This window comes from Cupressus sempervirens, chromosome 9, assembly GCF_028749045.1.
Source record: "Cupressus sempervirens isolate cs-2001-9-10 chromosome 9, ASM2874904v1, whole genome shotgun sequence".
Lineage (NCBI taxonomy): Eukaryota > Viridiplantae > Streptophyta > Pinopsida > Cupressales > Cupressaceae > Cupressus > Cupressus sempervirens.
The window spans coordinates 259,731,644-259,743,328 of NC_143126.1; the positions used below are offsets into that span (position 1 = coordinate 259,731,644).

An 11,685-nucleotide genomic window follows, 5' to 3' on the forward strand; every position below is an offset into this window, starting at 1 on the left:
AACAAAAGGAGGATATTCAGGTGGAAGATGAGTCATGATGCGTTTGATCATCTTTCCATCCTTTATGGGTTCACCGCAATCCTTTAGTTGTGCCCTATACATTTCTACTTGGGTAAGACAGTCCTTAATGGTGTTGAAATTTCTAGGATCCAACTTGAGAAGTTTATCCTCTATGGTGTAAGCCATGTCTTCATCTATTGTCCCATACAAAGTTGCAAGTTTAGCCCAAACCTCTATTGGATCTGTAAGCTTCCTAATGTGAAATTTGACAGGATCAGAGATATTTTTCAACAAGGTTCCTAGGGCCATCTCTTGTTTGGATTCCCAATCTTCTTTTTGAGCTTCATTAGCATCAACAGGAGGTTTCTTTGTTGCACCAATGACATAACGCAATAAACCTTTTTCTACCAATGGATCTTTAATATTTTCTTTCCAAGTAGCATAATTATGTGGAGTTAACTTTGAAAAAGAACCCATAATACAAGAACACAAGATCAAGGAGACACAATACACAATACACCCCCCCCCCCCCCCCCCCGCTTTTCACTCAATCAAAAAATTCCCCCCAAATGAATGATTTTGACAGTTTATATATAGTGCGTTTACAATGGGCCACTTGTCAAAATGGACTAAGTGGGCTTTCTAATTTTGCTGATTACAACCTCTGTATAGAAAACAAATCTAGATTTTTATAATGTAGCTCAAAAATACAACAATTGTGAAGCAATACAATGCAAAATAGGACCTATCTTTGAAAGTGGTATTTTTATCCAAATAAGATTACAATTTGACTATAGATCTAAAAAGTAGATGAAAAAATATACACTTAAAAAAAAAAAATAGAACTTGAAAAGGAGTCCAAATGAGCCCGTACGATGTGTTTGAAGTTGCAAAAAGTAGGATTAGACAAGTACAATCGCCAAAAAATGCTTATTCTGACCAATTCGTGGACCAAAACTAGAAAATAGCTACACCACTAAAAAATTCAGGAAATTTTTCCCAAAAAAAAAAAAAAATTGCACTTGATTTGGAGTCCGAATGATCGAGTTATGGCCTTTTGAAGTCGGGTTGCCAAATCAAAACTGCATCTGAAGAGAGGTTTGCAGAGGAAAACACTATATTAAATTTAATAGTCAAATGATCGTTACAACAGTTTAAAATTGCCCTGAAATGATGGTCAAATGGTTGTCAAATTTAGGCTCTTGCTTTGGTAACGTTAGTGTCCGTGCAAGCCTGTGATAATCTCACCCTGTACGGATGATGACATCAATGGTATGCCAAGATACAACCATACTGTACAAATGGTACAAAAGTTGTAGACATATATGCTTGCGTGGATGTACGACATGTGATGTGGCTAACACTTAGGTGCTTATGTCAGCGCTGATTGTGCATCCACCGTGGATGTACAGTCTACTGCATGGAGGCTGATGTTACTGGCTGGCTAGGCTGCTTATGTGGTGACAGCCACGTGTCTGCATTTGATTGGCTCTTCGGCTGATGTGGTTGCAGGGCTGCATGGTGGCTTCGTTGGCTGTTGTGTGTGTGGGTAGGGTCGAAGGTCGCAGCGGGAAGAAAATCGTCGGATTAATTTTTTGACTCTTGGGCTTTTAAAACATGGTTGGGACTATCACTGTCTGGGTGTAGCCAACAAAATCATGTTGCATGGAAAATTTCAGAGAGGTTGCGTGTCACAAAGGAAAATTTTTGGATTTGTCACAACATGGCTAAAATCTCTTTAAATCGCCTGAATATACCATGCACGATGTTGGGACTTGAATTAACGGTGCCCGAAGGTTGAGTGCAACGGCGTCAGGAATGTTTTTTCCAGTGGTCAGCTTTGAAAAAAATGTCAGGTGGGTTGAATGTTTTAGTCCCACATTGTTAAAACTAGCGCTTGCAATTGTGTTTAAAATCAAATCACCGCACAATGCAAATAAGAAAAGAGTTGCATGGTTATGTGGAAGTTCACAGCCTATGTTGTTGTTTGTGCCTGCTAGTTGGATTGAAGAAGCCAGATTTGTTGGCTGGAAATAATAGATGCCCGCCTATGAATAAATAAATAATAAACTTGCAAAATAAACTCCACTGCATAGGGTTGGGGTGTGATTGCCCGGTGCTTGGGCAAAAAACATTTCTCTACTTGGGTGCCTAAAATGCAGAATTAATGGATCCAAAAATTAATTAATCAGATTGAAAAAGACTATACCTAGATTTGCAAATCGGGCTTTCAGGTTTCGATTTGCAAATTTTTTTTTTCCTCTTGGTTGACTATGACCTAAAATAGGCAAATTTATAATCAATCTTCACCGAATCGTCACTCCAGATGCAATGGCGAGGTCTGCTTCGACTTTAGACACTCCCAGTTACTGCTGATGCTCCGGATATGAGTTGGGTCCCTTAGAGAGATGAAGCAACAAGGTCACCAATGGCTATGTGTTGAGTATCTCCCTTAGCTTTGATACCATGTAAGAATCTACCTTAGGGTAGAATTTACCCAAGACTAAGGAACTCAAAACACAAGCACGGATTAGACCAGAGTATGATCAGAATAACTATATAGTATTCAATACAATGTACAAGTACACTAGGAGTGCCTGAATATAAATGCTTCTAAGATGCATCTAGAATGCCTTAGAATCAACATCATGATAAGTCCTACAACTAGGCACATGTCCACCAGATATGGGTTATCTTCCATTAAGCATAAAAGTAAGTGCAATGATGAGAGGATAAGCCTACAATCGTGTGACACGCAAAATAGTGTTGTAGACAACATGTGCTAAATTAGGAGTGCGAATAACTGTGTTGTCTACATGACAACTCAGTGAATGATGCAAACTCCTGTGTTGTAGACACCATGTGCACAATTAGAGTTGTGTACTTTTGTGTTGTCAACATGACAACTCTAGAAGATTGGCAAACTCCTAAGTGTCTCATAAAAATAAATAATAAAATAATGCAAACTAATAAAATAATGCACTAACCTAAGCAAACTTAAGTAAAGTGTAAATAGTAAATACCTATTTACACCAACAAATGGGAATGGAAAAGAGAAATCTCATTCTTGTTTGGTTAACTTGGTACTTGACTGGGAATATGTTACTCCCTTGTTTGGTTTTACAAAAATGGAATAGGAATAAGGTAAGTTTTGTATTTTTAAAAATAGATATAATAAAAATAATTTATAATTAAAAAAAAATTAAAAAATTGAAAAAATTTAATTTAATTTAAAATAAAATAAAATTTAACCATTAAAAAAAATAAAAATCAGATTGGGAATAGGAATGGCCCATTCCAATAACAACTATTTTTTGGAATGGACATATGCTCATTTTAGGGGCAAAATTGGAATATGTTTGCCTATTCTCTATTCTGATTTGGGGTACCAAATAGAGAATACATTTCCTATTCCTATTCCAGCAAACAAATGGGCCCTAACTTTACAAATGTTTTCCCATTTTATCATTGGTATTTTCTATTTTCTGAAGTCCCTTGCCAATACAGATTTATAGTTATATGATTTTCTTCCAGACACTTGAAGGCATGGGTAGAATGGACATTTAGTATATAGGTATTGAGGCTAGCACTGATTTTATCATAGTAGTTCTACCTACATGAGAGAGTGATTTTCCTCTCCAACTATCCATTTTGTTGTGAATCTTAGTCGCCAATGTTTCTGATGCAGGAGCATCTTGCATAGGAATTTTTTTTTAAAAAAAAAAAAAAATTTGTGGAGGAGAGAGAAAGTGACGAAAATTAGAGGAGAAATAATAAAAAAATTTAAAAATGAAAAAAAGGAGAAAAGAGGAATTTCTTTTTTCAAGGTGCATAGGTGGCGTAAATAGAAAAATAAAATAAAAATGGTTGTCTTTTCATTTATTGAAGTGTGTCAGTGGCATCTTAGAAGTTTGTGGAAAGTTCTTTAAATCATGCATTTAATATTTGTTGTGATCCACAAAAGAAATGTAATTTTCTTATTGGGCCACATGGTGGTGCTTAGTTGTAATTCTAGAAGGTTGTGGATATTGTGTAGGAGGAATTCTAGAAGGTTGTGCATAAATCATGCATTGGGTGGTAAGTGCCTATTTAAACAAGGCCTATGAGCATTTCTAGTCAAGCTTTGGAAAGTCAAGCTTCGAGGTGTGAAAGCTGGAAGGTGTGAAGGCTTCAAGGTGTGAAAGCTTCAAGGTGTGATCTCTTCTTAGTAGAAGCTTGGAGAGAAGGAGGAAGTGAGGAGTGAGTTTTCCTGAGTTTGTGGACAGAGCACCAAATGTGAGGCAGTTTACACTTGGATCTTGGGCAAAGTTAGAGAAGAGCTAGTGGTTGCGATTTAGAAACAAGGAGGTTGTTTAGTGGCTTGCAAGCACAAGTTGAGATCTCAGAGGTTTCTACCAGAGTGTGGATCGGGACTAGCTTGAGTTTGGATTGGATCTTGAGAGATCTTGCAAAATTGTTATTGTAATTGCTATTGGATTTTCAAGTATGATAAAATTGTCTGGGAAGCATTTTGTTTCTCTTTGTCTCCATATTGTTGCATTTTTGGTTATAAGTTGGTAGGGTGGTGTGGCCACTTCCATCAGTTTCCCAAGGTTGTTGCTATTCCTTTCTTTATCAATTTGAATACCTAAGTATTTACATGGGAACTTACTTGTTCTAAATCCCATTATGTTGCAAATTTCTATTTTTAATTCAGGTTTAGTATTAAGGAAAAACATTTCTGATTTATTGACATTAACTGTTTGTCTAGATGCAAACATGTATTTCTTTGTACTGTTGTGCCTCTCTTTTAGTGCTATTACTTGGTAGAATGATATCATTAACAAATTGCTGATGAGTAATCATGTTTGTGTTCTCCAAAAGTTTGATGCCTTGAATTTTTCCTTCTTGATAGATGTGGATGACTCTACCTAGAGCTTCTATCATGATCACACAATGGAAAGGGGACAACATGTTGCCTTGTTAAATTTCCCTCAAAATTTGATAGACGCCATCTGGGTTGGCATTTACTAGGATGGAGAATTTGGTTGTAGATATACAATTGAATAATGCATTGATCCATTTTTTTGGAAAAGCTAAAGGCTTCCATACATTTGCTTAAGAATCTCTAATTTACTTTATTGTATGCCTTTTGAATGTCCAATTTTATCAACATGCATGGTTCTTTATTGGCTTGGGTTGTGTAAATAATTCCTGTGCTAAAATGATGCCTTCTAGAATGGATCTATTTGGTACGAATCGAATTTGATCTTCATAAATGATCTTTGGTAGTGGTACTTTTAGCTCATTAGCTAATGTTTAAGATATGATTATAATATAAATAAATAATATATTTTTAGTAGATATTTAAACTTTTTAGATCTTTTTACTTGAATTGAAAATTAATTATAGATTTATTTATTCACATTATTATATTTAAAAAATATATTTTATATTCATTTGTGATTAATATATTATTAGTAGATATAAAATATTTTTTTATTCATATGTGATTAATACGTTTTTAGTAGATATAAAATATATTTTTGTAATATAATTAAATAATATATTTTTAGCATATTCTTATTATTATCATTTTACTTAAATTGGAAATTAATTATAAATTTATTTATTCACATTAAATTATATTTAAAAAAAATTATATTAATATTTATTTATTTATTATTAAACACTTATTAATTCATGATTGCAAGCACAACAACTGCTATTTTAACCATGGAGGAAATGAGGTTGCAAGCAGAGTGAGTTTAACCATGGAGAAAACTTTGAAGTTAAGCACACTCAAGTTGGAGTACTACTGGGATGAGTGACCTCCTAAGAAGTCATGATGCTTCACCTCTATGAGCATCACCTAAATCCAATAAGTGCTAACTGTTCCATTTATTCTTATAAAGATAGATTCGTGTGAATCACTTATCATAAAACTCAAAGGACTGAATTTGTCTCAAAAAATAAACATTAAATCCTATTAACAAGATCAAAGTCCTAGCTTATTAACACCCATACTATTATACATATACATAAGATTCCAACATGTAGCTTTGATGATTTTTAGTTCCTGCCAAGGCAGGAATACTTATGCATTCATGTCAATTCAAATATGACATTAACACTAACTAATCAAATCCAAGAATTTAAAAGATTATATGAGATTTTAAATGTTTATATCTTTTTCTAATTTTTCATTATTTTATAAATCACATTTTTCATCCATTCTATTGGTCTATACTATTTTTGGTGGGGGAGAAAATTAATTTTCTTCAACAAAAAATACAAATATTTTCTAACAACTTCATAATGCATTAATGAATGCATTAATTATACCTTTATCTTTTCTACATTTGTGACAAGTTGATAATATTTTATTTTTCCAATCATTTTATCTTCCACCTCACACAACATGCCTAATCAATATTAATTATCACAATCTATTAAATTTTTTTAATTTCTTATTTTAAATATATTTATTAGTAGTTGTATGTTTATTTTTGACTATTTGATATAACTTGTTCTTAAAACTTCATGTAATGCATAAGTTTAAAAAATATATATATATATTTTTAATATAATTTCAATATGTAATATCTTTGTATTTGAATTTCTAAATTTTTTAAAACTTTGTTTTTTAAATAAAAGTAGTTAAATTATTACTATTATTTTACTTTTATAAAAATAAATTAAACAATATTATTTTTTAATAATATTTTATAATAGTGTTTGTAATATGTATAATTGATAAATGTTACAATTTTTAAATTATATTATTTATTATTATTATTAATATTTTTTATTTAAACAATTTATCATAATTAATAATTATATTTTATATCAAAAAACATACTAAAGAAATAACCATAAAATAGAAATAATTCAATTCTAAAAAAATATAAATTATTAACAGGTTTTTATAAACTATGTATTAAAATTGAATAGTTATATTTTATTTCTTATTTATTATATCATATTTATTTATCAACATCAAATTTAGATGTATTACATCTATTTATTATTTACAAATATACATATTAAATTATATAAATATTATTTCATAATTAAAAATTACTTAATTTTATGAAAAAATTGGAAATACAAAACATACATAGTAAACCTTTTCTAATTGTGTAAAATTAAACAATTAGGTTTACTTATAAAATATTTTTATATTTCAATACATTTCATTTTTTCTTATAAAAATGTGAGTTTTAATATAAAAATTAAATTCTTAGTTTCATTAATTAAAATATAATATATTATAATTCTTTATTATAACCATGATTTTATTTTGACTATTTGTTTTATTTAAAAAAATAATTATATTTAATTCTCTCTCTTACACACAAAACTTATGTTGATATCACTCGATCTTACTATTTTATGTCTCTTCCTCTTTCTCTTCTATATTATCTATCCTTTTTTCCTCTGCGTATATGTTTATGTTGTTATTGTTGTATACTGTTATTTATCTCTATCTATATCTCTATCTTAATTTTTGTCTAGTGCTAATGATTAAAAATAGTGTGAGTTCCATTTGATAATCAAGATGAGAATAATACATAGTTGGGGGAGTTATTCCAACTACTTATGGTTGTCTAGTAGCATGCATGGTATGCTTAAACATATAATGTGATACTCCAAATGCTTCATCACTTCTTCAAGTTCTATAATTCAAATATTGGTATGGATATCTTTCCTCATTGCACATAATTTAAGTTGTTAATGTAGAAGGTGCAAATTTGTTTGAAGCATATGTATTGATCGTAGTATGATATTAAGTACTTAGTGCGATATTGGGGACTTTGGCCTCTTATTCTTGGGCTTAAATGCTCAAAGATATAATAACATAGGATGGGAACTTAACAACAATATATGAGCCATCCTAACATATCACAAGCACATTACTAAGACAAGAATTTAACAATAAAATATGAACAATCCTATCATATCACAAGTGCATTTCTAGACAAAAATTAATACATTCATAATGTTAATTTAGATTCTCACTCATCTACACCTCTACAACCATTATGCGTTGGGTAGGAACTATGACGCATCGAGTCTCTTGTTTAAATAAGTAGTTTAAATAGGTAGGTTTGCCCAACATTGTGCCTAAGGAGAGATAGGAGAAACCCTATTGTACTCCAAAATAATGCCCGACTAACGTCAACCGACTTTATAAAAGAAAACCCAAAATGATTTAAGGGCAGGTTGCAGTTACGAATATCCGACTAGGTTGATGCGTATAACATTCAGCGGCCGAGGGTTTTATAGCTTCTGAGATAGGAAAAAACTCAAGGTTTAAAGAAATAAGGAGACATCAATGTCTGGGAGTGGGAGAAGGGATCGAAGAGGGCCATCTCTGGCTCTTCCAGGCAGCAGCAACAGCGGCGCCAACGATGGCGTCATAGCTAGACTGGGTAACAGTGTGAGACAGTCACTTATTTTCCACAAGACAAAAAGGGCCGCCTCAAATACTGGTCGTTTCAGCAACAAGATCTTCTGGAGCACAGGCAAGGCCGCATGGATTGCAGGTACTACTTTTCTGATTCTGGTGGTTCCTCTTATTATTGAAATGGATAGAGAGCAGCAATTCAACGAGCTGGAGAGCCAGCAAGCCAGCCTTTTGGGTGCCCCTCCTGCTCCCCATCCTTGATTTACAAACACCTACTTCGGTTTTTCCTTGTGAATCGAAGATGGGTTTTTGGAATCAGGGCTACTAGTGTATGTTTTCGTGAGTAATTTGTTTGGCTTATGACTAAATAGTCCCTTGCTTTTTCCTAATAGGCAATTTGGGACTTCAATTGAGAAAATGTTACCATATCGAATGCTGGATAAACAAAGTAGTGTTTAATTTCCGCACATTTTATTATAACGTACTATATCGATCTTTCTGAAATTTGTTAGTGTACCGTGAGTATCGTCACACCTCTACTTCGTTTCCAGTAGTTTGGTTATCCATTTTATTTTAACGTTTACTGTTATTACCATGCTCATATGTTTGCGAATCTTATTCTTTTGTGCAGTGAGTGAAATATTGTGATTTTGTTCTCCAATTTACCAGTTTATTTGAACTGCTTTTGGCATTTAGGGTCGTAAGTATATCTGAGTTCAAATGCAGTTTTTTTTGATAACAACTGATTATGATATTTCTGTCTGTCCTTTTGCATGGTTGAAGATTTTATATTTTGGATGGGATGTATTCCCGTTTATAGGTTAAAATATGTATGCATTTATTGTAAATATAATAACGAGAAGCCTTCAGATGATCTCAAGGCCGCCAGACTCTGCTCCAGCACACTCCGAATTAATCTTGTCCAATTTAAATCAGAATCATAAACATCTCTACATATTCTCATGTTCTTGAGTGAGATATTTGATTTCTCGAATCTCATCTGATTCGGCTGTTCTTGACACCACAAATTACATGAAAGAGAAGGTTCCTCCAGTCTACTTGGACCATTTATCTTCTTTTTCTTGATCTTCTCCTTAGCCAACTCTACCCATGTGAGAGACTGCTCCAAAGAGTAGCTCAACACAGCCTTAAATTCCTTCAATTTATGCAACCTTTAAAATGCAACTGATTGGATCCTACATTCTCTGCAAGGCACACAAACACCCGCACATATGCTTGAGTTATTCCCTTATTTGGATTGTGGTCATAACCCTTGCACTGCTCATATCTTTGAGCATTATCTTCTGCTAGGTGGTATTGCCAGTACATCAAATACGTTGATTCTAGAGAATGCTGATCAATAACAGTCCTTGGCATAATTAGCTTATAGCTTCCCCATTGCCTATCAGCAGTCATAGAAAAATTCCGAGTTTCCTTATCAATGGCATCCTCCATGAATAAAATGACACCGCCTTTCATTTTCAGTCTTTCCAAAAAAAGGAGAATTCTGTTCAACTTCTACCAATAATATGCTCTTATCATTTGATGCTAGCGTAGCATTGACAAACTCGTCGTCTGGAACAATAAGCAGTTTGGCAAAGATCAAAGCCCTACAAAATGTGATAGGAAACTTCATCGATTTACCAAACTTGTCCATTTCATCACCGATTATTGGAGATGACATTCGTTCTGGAATATTGCAATGTTCTATGGCATGCTGTATCTGAGCCTTACGCAGAAACGGAGAATTATGAACCGTAAAGTGCCTCTGTTTTGTGAGGGATGTATTTTCTACATTTTGTGAAGAATCTATTGGTGTCCTTTGCGAATTGATTCTTATAGTTCGTGTAGATTCCCTCTCTCCAAGCTTGGCTCTTGCCATGTCTTGTAGATACTTATAATGACCTGATGCCATGGTTCCATCTCAAATTTTGAGCACCGGATTTAAATAATCTCATATCCCAGTAATTTCTATCATGGTCTTGATGCCTAAACAAATCGCGAGCATGTATGCTTGGTGTACACCCATCTTTTGAATTTCCCCAATCAAATTCTTCAATCTTGGTAGGAATACCAACCTTATGGCTTGTGTTATGAACAAGATTTGGATGATTCCTCATAGCTGAAACAATGGGAATGAGAGGATTTGGGGAGTCGGGGGAATTCACATCCCAGACCCGTTCTTCTGGAACGACAAATGACGGGTTAGACTGTTGACCTTGTCTTCTATTATCAATTTCATCAGCCTTATAGCTGTTTTCTTCACAAATCCTCTCAGGCGATGTATATGCCACCATATTTTCCCCATTAGCTATCTTAGTGAGACTTCTCGCCAAGGACTGATCCTTGGACCTGCCCTCGAGAAATTCTTGATCTAGCCCTTGGTCTTTCCAATTCTCTTCAACTCCAAGTTGAGTAACAACTTTGACCTCCTGACCGTCTTTTTGGTTGACACAAGCCTTTTCTTTCAACCGTGTCTTCTATCATGTGACGTCTTTTGTTCTTTCATCCATCCCTTCACCTTCTTCTCTCTTAGCAGTCTTTTCATCTTCTTCCACTGGAAGCTTTGCATGCTCTTCAAAGTATTCTAGTTGCAGCATCCTATGAACTCTTGATGCAAAATTATTTGTATCTCTAGGTTGGAACCAGATATTAGAGAATTCATTTTATAATATGCCAATACTAGGCATTTTACAGACTCGCAAGTCTTATCTTCTCTTGTCCACTTCCGCAATTCTTCCATGACTACTTTCTTATTTGCTCTTGTGCACTCAAGAATTGCAATAAGCTCATATTTAAGAACTTCTAAATCTTCTAATTCAGCTTTAGGCTGATTTTCCCAGCCATCCCACCAGTGCACATGGCGGATTCTTCTGCTCTTAGCAAGCACAACCTCATTTTCTACCGAGCCCAAATTTCCAAGAAATTCGTTGATGATAAAATCAACTTCACTGTCTTCCATCTTTGCACTAGCCTCACCTCTTTTTGATACCAATTGTAAATATAGTAACGAGCAAAGAAATTGAATCAAAGAAGACGAAACACAAAACATAGGTATTTATTGTGGTTCGGCAAAACTTGCCTACGTCCACACTCCAACAGGGAATTCTTGTATTAGTTAAACAATGTATTACATGGGTTGCACACAACCATTATATAGAACTCAACGAATATGAAGAGTCAAGAGGGTGAACGGAAAGACATATGACTGTTGGGCTTCATATCCCAACATTTATGATATATTTCTTTTATATTGATGTACCCAAACCATACTCAATTGCTCAAAAGTTGGTGCA

The 11,685-nt window shown here is 33.7% G+C and overlaps 1 protein-coding gene across 1 annotated transcript; it reads left to right on the top strand.

The window, feature by feature from the left end:
• Window positions 1-8,113: 8,113 nt before the first annotated feature.
• On the top strand, window positions 8,114-8,893 carry LOC149538437 (mitochondrial import receptor subunit TOM9-2-like). The gene has a single exon (XM_089799771.1). It carries the CDS (start codon window positions 8,318-8,320, stop codon window positions 8,648-8,650), a length of 333 nt encoding a protein of 110 aa, XP_089655897.1. The 5' UTR covers window positions 8,114-8,317; the 3' UTR covers window positions 8,651-8,893.
• Window positions 8,894-11,685: the final 2,792 nt, after the last annotated feature.